The sequence below is a fragment of the Natator depressus genome, chromosome 8, assembly GCF_965152275.1.
Source record: "Natator depressus isolate rNatDep1 chromosome 8, rNatDep2.hap1, whole genome shotgun sequence".
Classification (NCBI taxonomy): domain Eukaryota; kingdom Metazoa; phylum Chordata; order Testudines; family Cheloniidae; genus Natator; species Natator depressus.
This window is the reverse complement of record NC_134241.1, coordinates 83,920,680-83,939,139: the sequence shown is the minus strand read 5'-3', so window position 1 is coordinate 83,939,139 and position 18,460 is coordinate 83,920,680. Positions and strand designations below refer to the sequence as shown.

General features: G+C 43.8%; 2 protein-coding genes across 8 annotated transcripts in view; one reads left to right on the top strand and one right to left on the bottom strand.

Moving 5' to 3' along the window:
• TNNI3K (TNNI3 interacting kinase) overlaps nucleotides 1–2,023 on the top strand; it is a 166,550-nt gene extending 164,527 nt beyond the window's left edge. For all 4 annotated transcript variants that reach the window (XM_074961531.1, XM_074961530.1, XM_074961529.1 and 1 more), the window contains one exon: nucleotides 648–2,023. In XM_074961531.1, coding sequence (XP_074817632.1) covers nucleotides 648–724 — 77 coding nt within the window. In that variant the 3' untranslated portion in view covers nucleotides 725–2,023. The remainder of the gene's footprint in view (nucleotides 1–647) is intronic.
• Nucleotides 2,024–9,423: 7,400 nt separating this feature from the next.
• Nucleotides 9,424–18,460, bottom strand: part of ERICH3 (glutamate rich 3) — a 65,017-nt gene continuing 55,980 nt past the window's right edge. For 2 of the 4 annotated variants that reach the window (XM_074961525.1, XM_074961526.1), the window contains exons 14-15: nucleotides 13,555–15,655; nucleotides 9,426–12,818 (exon numbers count right to left, since the gene is read on the bottom strand). In XM_074961525.1, coding sequence (XP_074817626.1) covers nucleotides 13,572–15,655 — 2,084 coding nt within the window. In that variant the 3' untranslated portion in view covers nucleotides 9,426–12,818; nucleotides 13,555–13,571. Of the gene's footprint in view, nucleotides 12,819–13,554; nucleotides 15,656–18,460 lie in introns of all 4 variants that reach the window. The other 2 variants (XM_074961527.1, XM_074961524.1) reach the window with 2 other exon arrangements.

Here is an 18,460-nt window from a genome sequence, read left to right as displayed (position 1 = left end):
TTTACTATATGTTTTATCTTTTGCCAAAAAATATTTGGGGTATTAACTTTTTTCTGGTACGTGACTAGAGCTGTATAAATCCTCAGGAGCCAGAAATTTGAGATGATTGGGTCAGATTTAGACAAGTTACAGCAGAGCCATAAGAACAGCAATAACTGTTGGCCAGTGAACCAGTTCACCTTAATTGGAAATATAGTGCAATGGCAGTAGATCCCCTCTTGATAACCTCCAAGAATTAAAGCATAAAGAATTATTCATAACAGGCTGCTTACTCTGGCCCTTTTGGACTCCAATTTGAAAGGTCAGAAAAGATATTTTACTATAAAACATACACTTTATTATTAAAATACTTGGACTCAAGTTTTGTGTCAATCATTGATGCTTTACTGTGCCTGATTGCTGTTAATTCCTTGCATGAACGATAGGGTCTGCAGGCTTTGTGTTTTATTTCTGAAATTTTCCTCAGAAGATTATATTGACTTGGGGTTCGTAGGCAGCAAAAAGACATCAGCATGTGCATTGCTTATTTATCTCAAAAAGACGTTCGTATTATCTTTATGACACGGTCACTGGCTGGAAAGGAGAAAAGTGTTGCTATGTTGAGAGGTGATTGTGAATAACACTGAACTTCTCTCGGCTTTATGCAGGTTACGTGTCTGATCCCATGAGTTCTATGCGATTTCATTCCTGCAGTAATAGTGGCAGCTTTGAAGACAGCAGCTGACAGCATGAACCATCTACCTGGAGAGAGATTCCCCATAAACTGACAGCAGCAATTCTTACTGTGTCAGCATAGCTCCCAGTCATCGTACATTACACCAAAGATGCCTAAATTGGCTTATTTACTGACGGTGACTATTTCTATCATAAATTATGCTGTAACTTATTTTTCCTGCCAGCATGCTTAGGGTTTTCTGGTGGTGCACATCTGCCTTTCCTTAATAAAAGCAAATGTCCACAAGGAATGGTGCACCTTAAACTTGAACATTAATAATTCGAAAAAAGAGATTAAAGCAAAAATAAATCTGTTAAAAGTTACAGAGTTCTAGGGCAAGTTGTTTTACTTTGGACTGCAGTAAGGCTTGTGCAGATATCATAAACTTCCCGACTGATACAAACAAAGTAGCAACAAAGCCAGCCGGAATCACAGGAAAGAATCAGCTCATAATTCCTGAAGCCACAACAGGACACAGCACAGCCAATATTGTTCCAGCTTCCAAACAGTTTCCTTATTTTCTTTTAGGGTTTGTCTCTGTTTAGAAACTTCCAGTTTTCCAATTCCATATGTTGCACAGCTGTAGTTCTCCAGGCCCTCAGTCCTGTAGTTCTTCTCAATCCCAGGTCCTGGATGCTTTAAACCCTCTGTATGAGAATGAAGAAATCCTTAGCTGACTGTCCTAATTGGCTTCTGAACAGATTTTTTCTCATATCTGCTTTTTACTTCAGGTTGTGTGCCTTACATCCTCAAATTACATAGAAAATGCTCTCTAGTTCCCTTATGCTTATGTTAAAAAAAAATGTAACCAGCTAGAGAGAGATAAGAAACTAAACCCCAACCCATATAAGTTTAATGTAGCCATATAAAATTTTTGTGTCACAAATGTAACAACCTTGCAGCAAGACAAAAGGTTACGTTTTCACCCATCCAAAGCAAGACTACTCTGTAGTGCCATCTAGTGACTCTACACACATGAGTATTGGGTTCCAGCGTTTTCATAGCAAGTGGTTCAGTCAATTGGTTCTATGACAAAATTTTAATTACTAGGAACCCCCTTTTATTACTTACTTACTTACTTACTTACTTACACACACACACACACACACACAGAGAGAAAGAAAAAGAACTTGAACTATTGTTCTGGAAGCTAATGCAAAGTTAAATCCTTTTTATTTTCCAAACAATACAAAATTTTGTATTGTTTGGAAAATAAAATTTAGCAGAGAGATTGTGTTGCTATAATATTTTTTCTTAGCTGCATTAGAGTATATAACTGTCAGGCTGAGTAGAAACTCATGTTCAAGATTTGTGGTTTTCTGAGAATATTCTGTAGGTTTGTTTCTCATGACTGGTGTTTCTGATTTTGAGCTCTGTGATTAGGCATTGTAAGTGCTATAGCATTTGGTCTATAAATGTGTAATAAATTTTATTGACTCGAGGCTTCTCTGCATGTTGTTAGTTTCAGGATCCTGTAGCAGTAAAAATGTGGAGGGTTTAGCTTGGAGAGCTTTGTAGGTGGCGCAGTGTTTTATTATTTGTTTTACTTCAGAGTTATCTGATGCATTCTGGGGAAAAACAAAACTGAAATATTAACATCTTCAGAATGCGGCTTCCCTCCCTCACTCTCAGCCCCAAGGCATCCCCTGAGCAACTCCTTTGGCTTGTGAAAGGCTGAGGCTTCATTTACAGGAAACAAACCAATTAGGTAAATGTAAATGTTACGGCTAGTCATATAGAGAATTGTTGAGAATCCAGCTCCTCATCAAGAGGATTAATTGTCAGAATAGCATTTCCCTCCACAGAAATGAAAGCCCTTCTCCTCCAGGAACAGATAGCTGATTAGCCCCCTCTAGACTTCTAAACCTGGCACACCTACTCCTGGGTATCTCTATCAAGACAGCAGCTTCTCTGCCTAGGACCCCACACACACACACACACTCACACACACCATCACAAGGAAAGAGGTGGAGTGGCGTCACTCCCCGTCATAATTCTCGTGGGGCATGAAGGTTCACAGCTAACCAATGCAGTTTGTGTTCATAAGAGGTCATGACCTCCTGCTCGTATTGTAGCTACTAGCTGGTTTTACATTGATTTCCCCATGGGAGCAGGAGCAGGCCCACAAAGCATTGCTCTCACTTTTAACCACCTCTTTGAGACATTTTTCTAAGCCGAAATCAGAAAGCTTCTGCTCCTCTTACTCATTAATCCTCCTGCCTGCCAACCTGCATTGCGTCTGCCATATCTTGGCTGAGTCAGAGCTAGTTCATTTCAATCCAGATCACTGTCCCAATCTGACACTGGGAAAGCCATGAGACTGTGGACTCTGGATCCAATGACAAGCAGAGCTGAGCATCGTCAGCACAGTATTGCCACGGTGCAGCCCTGAATATCTCACAGCTGAACAGGAGCAGTGACATGTATGTGACCCCACAGAAGGTGAGTAAGTACACTGAACCATCCTCTGGACTAGTCAGGAAAGAAAGGACTGACCCCCACTGACGACCTGCCCACAGCTGTCGCTGATAGGCCCTAGTAGTGAGTCAAGGCCCTCATGTGGTCAGTGCTACATAAAGTCACTGATAAAAACTAATAAAAAGAGCACGAAGTCTTCAGCCTTGTCTATTGCTAGAAAGAGACTGTTAACCGTCCCAGCAAAAGACTGTGAAATCAATACTTTATTGGCTTTGTATTGCTCACAGTCCTTGTCTATATTGAACATTTCTAGAGATGCTCTCGCCACTGCTACAGAGCCGGTGCAGCTCCCCGCTTGGAACAGGGCTAGACAACACGCTGGTAACACCTGTGCATGGTCTATCCTAACCTCTTGTAGGGAGGGCTACAGCACAGGTGGGAGAAAGGCAGTGTCTGCACTAAACATTTCCAGACAGAGTCATTCAAGCATATATAGTGTAGAGATAGAGCTGGGCGAAATTTTGCCAAAAAAATGCATGTTTAGGTAGATTGAAACATTTTCAAATTTGTGTCAGATTCACTGAATTTTGCGGAAGGGCGGGGCGGGGGGATCCAAAAGCTGAAAAATGTTGTTTTGCCATTTTCAAAATTAAATGTTTTGAATTTTCAGTTCAAAATGACATTTCATTTTGACGTGTACGTCCATTTTATTAAAAAACCAAAACGTGAAAAACAAACCCTTGAAAATGAAATGAAAGGGTTTCTCAAGGGGTGGGCGGCAATGCCTTTGTCCAGACACAAAAGTGGTACTGGGGATGAGTGAGGGCATTAGGGAAGGGGATGCTGAAAGGAGGAAGGTGCTGTTTCTCTTAGGGAAACTGGAAGGGCACTGCTTAGTTATAAAACTGCCCAGGAGTACTATGGAGGTGGGCTGATATTGAGGGTAGGGAGTAAATACAGCGATATCACATTCCGTTAAGGCAGTGGTTCTCAACCAGGGACCTGGAGCCCCCCGGGGTGCTGCAAGCAGGACCAGTGTTAGATTTGCTGGGGCCCAGGGCAGAAAGCCAAAGTCCCACTGCACGGGGATGAAACCTGGGGCTCTAAACCCCACCACCTGGGGCTGAAGCAGAAGGCTGAGCAACTTAGCTTCACAGTGCCCCCTGTGGCATGGGGGCCCTGGGCAATCGCCCTGCTTGCTACCACCTAACACTGGCCCTGGCTTTTATATGCAGAAAACCAGTTATTGTGGCACAGGTGGGCCATGGAGTTTGTATAGCATATTTGGGGGGCCTCAGAAAGAAAAAGATTGAGAACCCTGCTTTAAGGTATCAAATAATTGCACTGGCCAGTGCAGTAGGCAGGATACTATGGTAAATGAACCCACAGTCCCATCTGAAAATTCTGTTCTTGCATCCAATATTTTCCAATAGATGTGAAAGTTGTCAGTGTTGTATGTTCCCCTAACTTGCAGCAAATGCTTGATGACCCTCCATTAATATAATAGCTCCATGTCAAATCTGGAAATGAATCTGGATTAGAAAAAAAACAAAGTCCATTTTCCTTGATGAGTCCTTTTTTCCTAATAGCCCTATGTGACTGCTGCTAGCTGATCTGTAGAACTTTCATCAGTTTGCCCCAATGTGTTATTTGGGGATATTGGCTAGTATCAGGAAAGTAATTTTGAAAGTCTACAAAAGCAAACTTTAATATTTTGAAATGTAACACATTAGACAAGTCCAACTGATCAAATCTATGCAAAGCAAACAGTTTTTACCAGTAATTAAAATAACTGGGACTTGAAGAAAACAATCTCCCTGTTAATTGATCTCTATAGACAAAACATCAGGCCATAGGGGAGAAAACATAGTGATCAGTTATTAATACAAATGGCAATTCTGCAAAATTGAAATACTGATTAGAACATGCTCCAGAAGCCAAATTAATATGTACCTTTCCTGGAAAAACCCAGAGAACCCAGTTGTTTGAAATATTTATAAAGGATGAGACCCTACTGAGATAAATTAGCTTATTTTCAAGATCATCCAGTCCATAGTAGCTACAGCAATATTATAAATTGTTATATGAATGATAATCAGATAGTTATCAGAGGATCCACATTAAAAACTGATAAAGGAACAAGCAAACATAGCACAAATCGGAAATAAAAACTTTCCTTTCATCATGTGCACTTTAGATATTCCATATAAGATAAATGTTTCCATTAACTTCAATGGACTGTTCCCTGTTCAGGAAATAGAAACAACACCGCAAAAAATCAAGCCCACCACATTATGCTCCCACGCGTGACGACACAGGCTTGTTGTAATCATACTCGCCAGTTGTTGGAATTCAAACAGGCTTTTTGCATACAAAACATGAAATTCACTGCTGGGGTTTAACACTGGCAAATTACATAGATTCAATTTCAGCTGTGCAAGCCAGCAACGGTAAGTATGAAGTACATAGCCATTGTCCACTGACATTTTTGCGAACGCTGAAGATGTCTTTGCTGAGCCAGGGATGAGTTATGCCAGTGGCAACACAGTTAAATATTTTGATGGTCTCATGTTTCATCTAATCAGTAGTCTTTTTTATACCTAATTTGTTTCCTCCTAAATGTGTCCTTCAGGTTTCCTTTGTGACCCAACTACAAGTAAGCAAGGGAGCGTATAGATAACATTTTACAAAATTCTGTACTTTCACCTGTTTGCTTTTCTTATAAAAATTCTACCTGCCTGGATTCCTGATATATCCACATTTTGAATTTATCTGAACCAGCCATCTTTACAGCCAGTGGAGCAGGGTTAAAAAGATGTCAAATGATGATCTGAATTGGAAAGGATCAATTTCATCAAGAGCCATAATGATTGCCAAAATTTGGCTCAGCGCCTTTGATTTAGAAACAATGTATTTAGATACCAAAGTAGTGAGCACTGTCAGACAGAAAAATAGGATGATGATTTCATTGGTATGCTCAGAGCTTAGAAACTGACTAGTCTGCTTCAGGATTTTATTTTAATGTAACGGTTTGATATTTACATCTCGATTTGTGAATTACAGTATTTGGGTAAATATATAGCCTTAAAATGGATAAAAGAACTTACGTCACCACCCTGGTGTACAGCAGTTTAATACATAGTTCACCATTCATTTCCTTAATGGCGAAAATAAGGTTTAGAAGAGAACTTTATAAATAATTCAAGTATTTTTAACAATGCAATGTTTGGTTCTCAACTTCCTACAATCACTAAAATATTATTCTAGCTCACAGGAATTCCCGTCTGCCCCACACCTTTCACCAGCATGGGAACTACTGTCAGGGCCGTCCCTAAGGGAGTGCGGGGCCTGGGGCAGAAGTGACAGATTCATCTCTTCCGGGACTGACCGGGCTGCCCAATTGCACCGGCCTGTAGAGCCCCCCCAAAGCACGGGGCCTGGAGTGGTTGCCCTGGTTCACCCTACCCAAGGGATGGCTCTGACTTCTATGGGTTTTGCCAGCATTTCATGGCACCTTTTCTTTCAACTTTTACTCATGATGTAATTGGATCTAGTTACGAATTTTGCTGTAACAGAAACTCTTGCTCCACATGCTCAGCTTCAGCATGCACCTGAAACACCATGTTTTCTGCCATGTCACCCATAATGGTTGGTATAATGCCAGATATGCCATTGAGCAGTGCAGCAGTTACTGCAGGACTCTGGGATCAAGGGCGAAGGAGTTGGGGGCACAGGTGGTATTCTCATCCATCCTCCCTGTTGTGGGTCAGGGCCCAGGCAGGGACACGTGCATCCTGGAGATGAATGCATGGCTGTGCAGATGGTGTTGACAGGAGGGCTTCAGCTTCCGTGACCACAGAATGCCGTTCTGTGAATGAGGACTGTTGATAAGAGATGGGGACCACCTGATTAAAATGGGGAAGAGACACCAACTCGTCAACCTATCAAGGAGGGTTTTACATGAGGTTCAAAGGGGAAAGGTGACAAAAGTCCACAGGTAAGCATTTAAAAAAGGGGGAGGCTAGAGGTTGTGGGGGGAGAATATGGAAATTTACACTAGGGTCAGATGCAACAAGGGGGGGAATCTGCTCCACATCTTAGATGTGTATACACAAATGCAAGGGGTAGAGGGGATAAACAAGAAGAACTGGAAATATTAGTGCATAAGCTAAATTATGACTTAATTGCTATCACAGAGACTTTGATAATTGGAGGATTTTAAGAACAGGTTGGACAAACACCTGTCAGGGATGGTCTAGATTGACCTGGTGCTACCTCAGCACAGGGCCTGGCCTTGACGTCTCAAGGTACCATCCAGCCCTACATTTTCTATGATTCGACAGTAAATTGAGAACTTACCTGGGTGAGATTCTGTGCTGCGCCTCTTAGAGAATTTGCAGTCTGGGGAAACAGTGGGGAGGGTGGCAAGGTGGCTTTAAGCCAGTTTTGTGCCCTCCTGATTGTTGGCTGTGCCAGGGGCTGGAGAGACCCACAATGTAACAGCACTGGGAGCCTTCTAAGGTACAGCAGCCACCCCAAGCTGCCCAGAAATTTACCTGCCATAAAAGAACCAGAGCAGGGGAGAGGATGACACCTCTAGCTGTTTTCATTTTGCACAGCAAGAGTGTTCTTTAATGGTACGTTGGTGTGGTTTGCAGATCACTCTAGCACTCACCGAATGAGCCCAAACTACTATTGCCTTATAAGCGTTCATTCTCTGGGCTAGCGTCACAAAGGGACATATGTGTGACATGCAGCATCTCAATCCTTAACTTACAGGTGCCTAGCAAATCACTTGGATTCACAAAGCCTGACTTAGGGCTCAGGCTTCCTCTACAGTGAATGGAGGGAGACAGGCTAGGTGGCTCCCCAACCTAAGCTAGCCAATGGGAGATGTTGAGGAACAGGGTCCTGCATTTCAGAGAGTTCAGCACCTGAATCCAGGCTGGCGGGAGGTGCTCTCTTTCTCTAGGGGAGTACCCTAACCACTGGGCTAAAGGTTGAGAGGGAGGTCCTCCTGCTCCTCTTCTGTGTGGCGTGAGGTGCACTCAGAGCGCACCTGTCGGAGTGGGCTCTGCAGGTGAATTAGGTGGCTGAGCACCTCTCTTTCCCTGGTTTGTAAATGGTTCTGGGGCTTCAGCAGGAGACAGGCATCCAGATGCCCAGAGTGAGGCAGCAGCGCACATGCTCAGAGACAGAAACACAGGTGCCTAGGGAGCTTTTACTACACAACATAGGGACTCAGTGAGCTTTGATGTCTACAGGGTAGGCAGCAGTTGAGTGGGGATTGTGTGAATAGCAGAGGCACCTAATCCCAGTTTGGGGCTCCTAAACTGGCAATTAGGCACCTATATCCCTTTGTGAATCTAGCCCATTGTGTTCAGTAAAACAACTATTGACAAAGAGACAGGGCAGCCTTGGGAACTCAGCACAGACTTAGTTCTAGTCCTGGCACTTGCTTTGCAAGCAAATCATTTGACTCCTGCATGCTTTAGTTGGTCTGTCCATTAAATTTGGATAATGGCACATACTAGAGCTGAGAAACTGGAACAAGTTTTCCATGAACACATAAATGGATTTGTGTGTGGCGTGCTCGTGTCCCTGTGGTCCTTGCTTGCCACAAACAGGCCTAGGATAAAAATGTTCCCGGCCCACATATTCACCCCCACCACATTTTTAATACAGGTGTAGTACACGGGCACTCATTCGATCGGAGAACAGTGACAAGTATCATGTGACTTATTTGACCAATCACAAGTCCTCGACCCCGTTCAACTATTGAACGCTTACAAAGAACTGTTCACCAAAAAGAGTTTTAAAAACCTGCCAACGAAAAAATAGCTCATCAGCATTTCAAAAAAGTAACACATTTTCATCCCGTTTGTGGATAACCGAGGGGGCAGGAACTGGGGCTAAGCTCAGCAGTCTGGCGTACTTGTGTCACAGGTTAGTATGAAGATGACTTAGTTACTGTATGAGCCATGCTTTGAAGATATATCAGACTTGGTCCAAAGCCAGTTACAGGCCGTGGAAAGATCACCACTTCAAGGGGCTTTGGATCAGGCCCTTGTATGAATGCTAAGTATTAGTAATCTTACATTGAAGATATTTCCAAAAATCCAAACAGCTACACAGGCTGAAATATTGCATCACTTAGGTGGACTAAAGCAAATATGTGAGTCTATGCACCTAGATGAGTGTGCAGACCTGCCCACACACACACACACACACCCAAAAAAATCTTTAAGGGAAGGCCATGAAGAAAAGTTTTAATTCAGAACCATTAACATACGAGATTTATTCACCTGCAGAAGGTGTAAACATATATTATCCATTTACTGTGCTGTTAATATTGAACAAATCTGAAAACATATTGGTCTATGGAAGAGACTGTTTCAAATTTTATGGACATTCCTTGGATTAAAACTAGACCAAGAGGGTCGCAACTCAAGTACATGCTTTCAAAGCAAAGTACTGCACAAATTGCACAAGAATAAGGATTTAAATTGTACAGTACAGGTTCACTTGACACAGTGCTTCAATTTAAATTAGTGACAAATACAAAGCTAATCCATCATTATTCTTTGTTTAATCACATTAAATTCCTTTTTTACTAAAATAAATGCATTTAGATTATTTATCTTGGATATTTTTCTTTCTCAAAGTGCATATTAGGGACTCTGGCCCAGAAACACAAATCCAACTAGCTATTAAAACAAACATAAGGTATTTGACCATGTTTACATTTATTACCCCATGTGGAAACCCAAAATAATTCAGTGTAATGAAGCACTCCAAATCCATTTGATTTTATTCCATTGCCTAAGATGGAAAATAAACCTTGTAGCATGCCCAGCGTGTGGGAGGCCATAGGGAGGGGAGAGCATTTCTCAGCACTCACTAGCAATGCTTAATTGTGAATGCATGCCCTACATGGGCTCTTAAAGATTCTGCATGTAGCCTGGCTCACTGGTGCAGATGCCACCAATGTGAGAAGCCTTCAAAGGTGAGGCTTTGAAAAGGGAGTGGCCCAATTAATAGTGTGTAAACCAAAAAAATCAGTTGTTGCCAAGTGTTCTGCTCTCACTTCCACCAGTTTTATGCCAGTATAACACCAGTCACACCCATCACGTTACTAGTGGTTGACAGCAAGGTAAGTGAAAGGAGGATCGGGCCCGCGGTTTATACCTACACCTGTGCTGTTTTGAATCCAAAGTTTGTATTTGCATACTTGTTTAATGGATGTGGAAACTACGGTGCTTTTTTTCAATTTTCACTATGAAGGAATCCGCTGGCTGTGGGGTTTACTGTTGGGGTTTGATCGCTTTATATTTTTTTTTTTGCCCCAATCAACCAGGGATATTTCGGTTATTTTGTTCAGGCCCCTGACTGCAATTTATGTATCGTTCTACATTGGAGTGAAGCTTCTGAAAATGCCAGCCCACTGGACAAACCATCACAGAACTTAGCATCAGATTCTGCCGGGCCCGCATTGGGGGATGGCACATGGAGCTGACCCTTTCATGGCTTGTGTAAAGACCAGGCAGAATTCCAGTGGCCTTGTGCTTGAATGTCCATACACTTGAGCATTCGCGTAGGGACTGCTCTGTCCCTGTATCCATGAGAATGTAAAGCACTCTCAAGGGGGCTAGCATGGGCAGGGTCATGGTTCCACCTTCACCGCCACCTCACTCCATAGAGCTGGCCAGCCACACAGAGGTAGGCAAGCCACAGGCTAGAAAGGGAATATGAGCAGGAGTACACCCTTAGCCTACCTGGGAGGTCCCAGAGCTCCCTCGAGCCATGGCAGCTCTGCACTGTTCCTCAGAGCCAGGCCATGCTGACAAGACAAAATCAAGGTCTTCCTGTTACTAAATGGCATCGAAGAGCAGACTTCTGGGGGAGCAATGGCCTTCAGGTGACTGAAAAAAAATATTAGGAGCTACATTTCAGACAGGTTGGTGCCATTTAGTAAGCCTCATAAAGACAATACTTGGCATTCGCTCCACACAAACACTGCTACATGCTGGGGGAAAAAACTTGGCCTTACTCTTTGGAGCCCCAGCAAGGGCAAAGCAGAGTGGTGCCAGGGGTGTGGAGTAGAGCTGAGCAACATACTCCCAGCCATTCATCTCTTCAATGACAATGACTCCTTTGCTGTATCTGACTTACCTGCTGGTCCTCATTTCTCTGACATTCAGCCAGTGGGTGAATGGTTTGGGAGAACATTTCAGCGCTTGATTTGCTTGCGGGCTATTTACCATCCCTATTGCATCATGTTATTTGCTATTCATGCTAAGTGACTGGTCATGTAGGTCACGTGGTGCAGGTCCTGCTTCCTGACCACTTCCAAGCCCACTGATAGCCAAACCACCCCTCTCAGAGCGAATGCTCAAGTGTATGGATATTCAAGCACGCACAACTCTCTTTGCAGGAACTTTCTTCCAAATCAAAATCTGCTTGTGTGAATGGTCATAGGAAGCAAATCAAACTTGGCTGGAAATGCCAGCAGAACACAGTCAGATTTATGTGACCACTTCAGCAGTAGTCAAACACAGATGGAACCCAGATGCAGAGGCTGGCTCAGCGTGGGCATGGAGCAGCAGGAGCCTGCCTGGTGGGCCATTCTTTACACCTTTAAGCACTAGCAGCAAGGCAGTATGCACGCCTACCTACTGTCTGCTCTATACCCCAGCGTGTGCACAGGTGAAGATCTGGGGCCTGATGAGATTTCATTAGAGCCACAGCCAAGGTGCAAACACCTGTTGGCTCCTCCCCCTGTCTAATGCTCTCTGAAGTCCAATCCTGAGCTGCTGCTCTGGATGTTGAAGGGAAAAAAATTTCCTCTCTATTGCCCATTTTCTCTACTAATGGATGCATGCAACAGAGGGAAGGAATTGCCCTTACAGCCCCTAATTCTGTCCTCCATTAGATAGCACAGTTCCCATCGGCTTCAATGCGAGTGGCACCATCGATGTGAGAGATCAGAATTGGGCTTCTTATTGTTATTACTGTCATTTACTATTTACATTACAATGCCACCTTAATGCTCCAGTCAGAATCCAGGCCTTATTGTGCTTGGGAACCACATATACATCCATGATGACATAGCCATTGTCTTGAAGAGTTTACAATCTACAAATGCAATTGACATGCAAAAAATGTGGGCGGGGGATACAATCACATATATACAATTTTATATACATACGTACATTTGCACTTTCTATTATTATACATAAAGTGCCAGCAAGCCTCCTCCTCCCTTCAAGCTAGTCATCACAAACCCACTGTGTTCTTTGGGGGCAGGGGAATTTAAGTTCAACCAATATAAGAATTCTCTGTAGCTTGAAAATAAATACATGACAGCTGTGGAAAGATCCTTATTATTATTGTCGTCATAATTATAAAGGAGTATGATTTCCTACACTAGCTCTATGAGCTTAGTTCAGTTATCTGTTGCACATTCCGGAGCTGGTCTACTAAACAAACAGATGGTTATGCTACTCATCAAGTAAAATGAGACAGGGAGGGAATGTCCCAAACCACACAAATCTACAGTGATTTGTAAAAAATGTTACTAAAATAAGATCATTGAAGGAACTGCAGAGGATGCTCAGATGTGTCTTTCTCCCCCATCCAGGGATTGTATCAAAGGCAAGATAATTATGTCCAGCTTTAGAGCATTCTGGGAAACATCAAGCAAAGTGTTAGTTGTATGGTAAACAGGTACATTAAAGATTGTGAGGTTGGCTACTAGTGTAATATGGGCCATACAAGTCCATAGAGAGCTAGGTAGCAAGCAGAAACATACGGGCTGATTACTGCTATAGCTCCATAATATCAAAATCAGTTGAAGTGTTATGGCCAGAGGCTACCACTCTTGCTCATTTACTCACTTCCTCCATTGTCACCCCCTCAACCACCACCACTCGGCCCTGGCCACCCCCTCAGTCACTGCCACACCCTCCACTGCTGCTCCCTCAGCCATCTCCTCTACATTCATTGTGACCTTATCTATTGCCTCTTCAGCCATAAAGTACTTTTTTTCCTATACATAGTCCCATTGTAACCAACGGCACTACTCATGGAGGACAGTACCACTCAGCGTGAATGAAGGTATGAGACACAGACATTAAACTGAGCTGAGAATGTTCATAATGCAACTCAGAGTCACTTTTGACTTTGCAATGAAAACCCTTAGGAAACCTTTGAAGTGAAAGTGAAGAATATAATAAATGGTGGAAGAAAATCATGGCTACCTATCTCCTCCAAATGAATCCCAGTATTCCACCATTCAGCAGAGCTGGTGCTTTGATAGCACTAGCCTAGGTACTGCAGCCTTGGACACCTTACAAAGGAAGGTAATAAAAATAAAATCAATTCCTCTTTTAGGTAGCAATCTGGCTCATACTGATACTCACCATGTGCCACGGAGCCCTTAGTTTCTCTCTTCTGTATTGGATGTTTCTGTGGTATCTGTCTTTATACGTGCAGGAGTTTCTTCCTTGTGCTGGACTTCAAGCAGATCTGTACGCCCATGAAGCCCTTGTGGATATTCAGCCAAAGTCTCTGTCTCTGTCTTTCCTATTTTTATTTTTTCGCTTGTGTCTAATTGTTTCAGTGTGATTTTCTCCTCCACTGTCTCCATCTCTCGCTCCTCTGTTCTGTCATTCCCACCACTATGTCTCACTTTTACCATTAACTCTTCCACAAGGACTGCTTCCTTCTCCACTACATCTGGGTGATATGCCATTTCCTGTGTCATGCCTTCTACCTCAGGTGCTGCTTCCACAGCTTCCACTTCATCCCTCAGAGATGACGGCGTCATCAGCTTCTCCACCTCAGGCAATGTTCTCTCTGATTTCATATCTTCTTCGGGTATTATCCCCTCTGTCATCACCTTCTGCTCTTCCGATCCTGCCTCCTCCTCTTCCATGCCCTCCTCATGTCCTGCATCCTCTGTCCGCACCTCCCAGTCTGATAATACCTCTGCATTTTCTTTCTCACCAGGTTCTAATTTCTCTACTATCTCCTCCCCTTGTGGTGGTGTTTCATTGCCCGTTACTTTCCCACTGCCTGCTGCCTCCACTGACATTGCCTCCTCAGATTCTATTTCTGACATTTCCTCTCCCTCTCTCTCTGCCGATTCCTCGGCCACCTCCTCAGCCACTTCCACTTCCTCCATTGCCATCGCCTCAGTTACCACCACACCCTCCACTGCTGCTCCCTCACCCAACTCCTCTACCTTTATTGTGGCTTTATCTATTGCCTCTTCAGCAATAGGTACCTTTTTTTCTATTACCAACTTCTTTTCAGAAACTACTACTTGGGACACCACCTTCTCTTCCACTTCCTCTGTCACTTCCTCCTCACCAGCCTTCACCAGTTCTTCTCCCATATATGCTCTTTCCTCAGGCACTGACTCCCCTATATATGTTCCTTCTTTCACTACCTCCTCTTCAGATTCTGGATCTTCTGCTGCTTCTTCCTCTTCAGATGCTTCCACTATGCTCTCCCCATCTTTGTGTGCGTCTTCCTCTATTGCCGTGTCCCTTTTTATTTCCTTGTCCAGTGAGGTTTCTTCCCTCAGAGGTGGTGATTCCTCTACGTCTGACTCCTCTTCTGTGGCCTCATTTCTTGTCTCTCCCTCCTCTGGGGTTGTTTGCATTACATCCTCCTCCTCCTCAGATGTTTCTGTTGCTGCTGCCTCCTCCACTTCAGACACTGCTTCACCGATGGGAACCTTTCTTGATTCTACTGATTCCTCTGTTTCACTTGCTGCTCCCAGTATGGGAACCTTCACTGATTCTACTGACTCCTCCCGTACAAATTCTCTCTCTCCCATAGTCTCCCATCCCTCAGAAGCTGCCTCCTGCACAACCTCCTCTCCTTCCAATTCTCCTTCTGCAACTTCCTTTCCCGCAGAGTCTGCTTTCTCCATAGCCTTCTCTGCCTCCGCAACTGAATCCTCCACAACCTCCTTTCCCTCAGATTCTGCCTCTGCCACAGCCTCCTCTGCCTCAGATTTTGCTTCCTCCACAGCCTCCTCTCCCTCAGGCACCTCCTCAACAACCTCTTTTCCTTCAGATGATACTTCCTCCACCACCTTTCCCTCAGAGGCAGTCTTTTCCACTGCCTCCTCTCCTTCCTTTATGTCTTCCTCCACAGCTACATTTCCCTCAGGTGCCTCCTCTCCCTGAAATGCCATTTCCTTATCTACCCTACTCTCTTCCAGATCTTCTTCCAGTCTAGCCTTCTCCTTAGATGCTTCTTTTTTTACTGTAAGTACATTCTCCACTGTCTGTCCCATCACAGCTGCTGCTTCTTTCTTAGCCAGCAAATCTATCTCCAGAGCTGTTTCACTGCCTGCCTCTTCAGTGTCAGTGGCTCCTTCCTCAGCTACAAACTCCTCCTGCTCCTCAAGTGCTTTTTCCTCATCCACCATCTGCCCCTCTTGTGCCACTTGCTCTGCTGCCTTCTGCTTTTCACATGCTGTTGCTGCTTCTGCCAAGAAAGCTCCATCTGAGGAAGTAATCAAAACATTAGTTTTATTGTAATAAATACGTTAATTTTAAGGCTTTTTATGAGGTGTTTATTAGAGATGCCATTGTTCCAAATCAGTGCAAGGATTTTAGGCTGGGTAATGTGTGAGGAAACTTGGCCTGCTGTTTCCAGTGCTGTCATTCTGGCATCAGGCACAAAGAATTGAAACAAAAATGATGTTGCACGGCCCAGAAGTGACCTCAGGGTACATGGAGGAAGTAGCCATAGGCTTGGCACTGAGATTTAAAATATTCACAAATAGGTCATGCAAAATAAGTATGTACAGGAGGAGACAGAATATACATCTGTGCATGCAAAATGGGTAATGACTTGTGCACATTTGGGGCCTGATCCTATCCTCTTTGAAGTCAATGGCCAAAGCTCTCACTGAATTCCGTGGTGCAGGATCAAGCCTTTGGCAAGCACAATTACCTATTTGTGCCAGTACACCTGTGCCTCTACACATAATTCAGGATCTGGTCTATTTTTGGAAAAACTGGCCCTAAATGTCATTGAAGAGAATAAAAGAATCATGCTTTTCAGACACTGTGCTCTGGTGGGACATATGAAAAATCCAAAGTGGGGGAAAGGCCATCCTGCCTTTATTTGATTTATTCTACTCTCACCTTCTTATATTTCCACAACCCTCAGTCACTGTATTCTTTAGCCTGGCTGGGCCTAAACATATGTTCATGCTGCATCAGCCCATCTCTACAATGTCTACCTAGAGATGGTTCAGATCCTTGGCCTGAAGCACATTGCTCTGTGGGCCACAGCCTTGGCACAGGAAGATGGACAGGCTCTCATCTTCCCCATTTGGCTCCCCCAGGACCTTCCATTGGCCTGGTCAACTTCCTAAGGTCACTTTCCTCGCTCTATATCAGCACTGACACCAGAGAGGAATCGGTGAATGCGGCCACATGCTGCAGTGTTTTGTCCTGTCCTGCAGGTGGCATTGAGCTCAGGAGGCTAGAGTTTACTGCCGTAAGCAGGTCCATTTGAGTGGAAACCAGGGGAAGCACTGTGCAGCTGGAGAGGCTGAAAGCAGAGCGGGAACAGGATGGCAGTGACAGAACAGGTGAGAAAGGGAGTGCCATGGAGCGGACAGAGAAGAGAGCAAGTGTGAAAAATCAGGACACATTTTTTGTTTTTTTTTCCGGATGAGGGGATATAGTCGCGTCTATAAGACAAAGCCCCTAATGTCGAGATGGTCCTGATGATATTGGGACCTCTGGTCACGCTAGACAGAGATCAGGGATGGGTGGAGGGAGAGAGAGAGAGAACAGAGGAGTTGAGTTGGAGGGCGGGCAGGAGAGAAATCTAAATAAAAATCAATTGAAGCAGCCACACTTTTTCCCTCTCACCTGACCACGTGTAATATGATCTCTGGTCATGTGACCAATACAGCTTAAAAAACCCCGACTTTGCACTTTGCTACCTAACAGAAATCCTGCCCTCCATCCTCTGCCAATACCCTCTCAGAGAGATGTGCTTTGCAGTGAGTTGATTATTTATATTTACTGCCAGCTTCCTCATTTTTATATGTCCCTCAGGTTTTAGACTTTTAGCAGTGTTACAAAAAAACAAACAAACAAAAAAACCCTCTCTCTCCATTCATTTATCAATCCCCATCATAATTTTTAGAAAAGGGGCTCAGACCAAAAATACCACATCCAGGCACTCCTGAATTTGGGGGTCACGTCAAATCTTCATCCACACTCAGTCCTATTGCCAATAATTCTTGAAATGTCTAATAAATCATCTTTAAGTTTCATTTGCAGTATGAATAAGGTAAAACCTCCCAACCCATCATCCTACCTTATGTCGTATGCTGCATCCTCTTCGAGGCAATAATCTCCTTCCTATTTTACTAAATGGTAGCTGGCACTGGACAACGTATTCTAGGTCAGATTTAGCAAGTAGCTAATACAATAACCCTTTCTCTTTTCCTCTGCTAGTGGAATCTGAACCCTTATGTGAAAAAATACTGTAAGCTACCATCATTCATTGTGGTCACAGCATAGTGTCATCATCACCCAGTTCTAACAGATTGGTGATGCATTCAGTTTTGTGCACTGCAGTCAGCATACTCCACCTCCTTTCTCCTCTGCTAAAAGAGCTTGTGGAGAGCTGCTTTCCTTGTCCCCTGCGTCGGGCTAATTTGGTATTTTGTAATTGATCCATGGGACAGAGGTTGCTAATATTTGACTTTCAATGCAGAAAAAATAAACTGTATGTATTTATTAAAAATAGCATTTTTAAAAAGTCAGTCAAGTGGGTTGTTCCATGAGAGGGGTTCCCTCTCTTGCGTTCTGCATGTATCTCATTCAAAAGACCAACTGGCATCACACAGCTGGGCAGAGCAGGCTAGGGGAGGGAAGAGCTCTGCCACCTGCAACACACACATATACGCTTCAGCTATCGTCTTAGCACTAGCCACAGAAGAAGCTGTGAAGTGCACTGTAGGCAAAGTCAGGTCTAGAAACTGTCTCTAGTTCTGATCCTGTTCCAGTCTGGTCACCTGTTTGACAGCAACTGTCTCATATTGAAACATGGCTCCTTTGAACAACTGGGATGAAACCCTGAGGGTCTGATTCTGAGCTCATGCTGGTCTACATCAGTGTCACTCCATTGACTTCAAAGGAGTTCTCTATGATGTGAGAACAGAGTCAGGCCCAGAGAATGATTTATTTCCTGGTGAGGCTGCAAAGCACAACTGGAGTGTCTGAATGCAGCAATGCAGCTCTTTGAAGCCACTTTGGTTCCCGGTGGCAACACAACTAA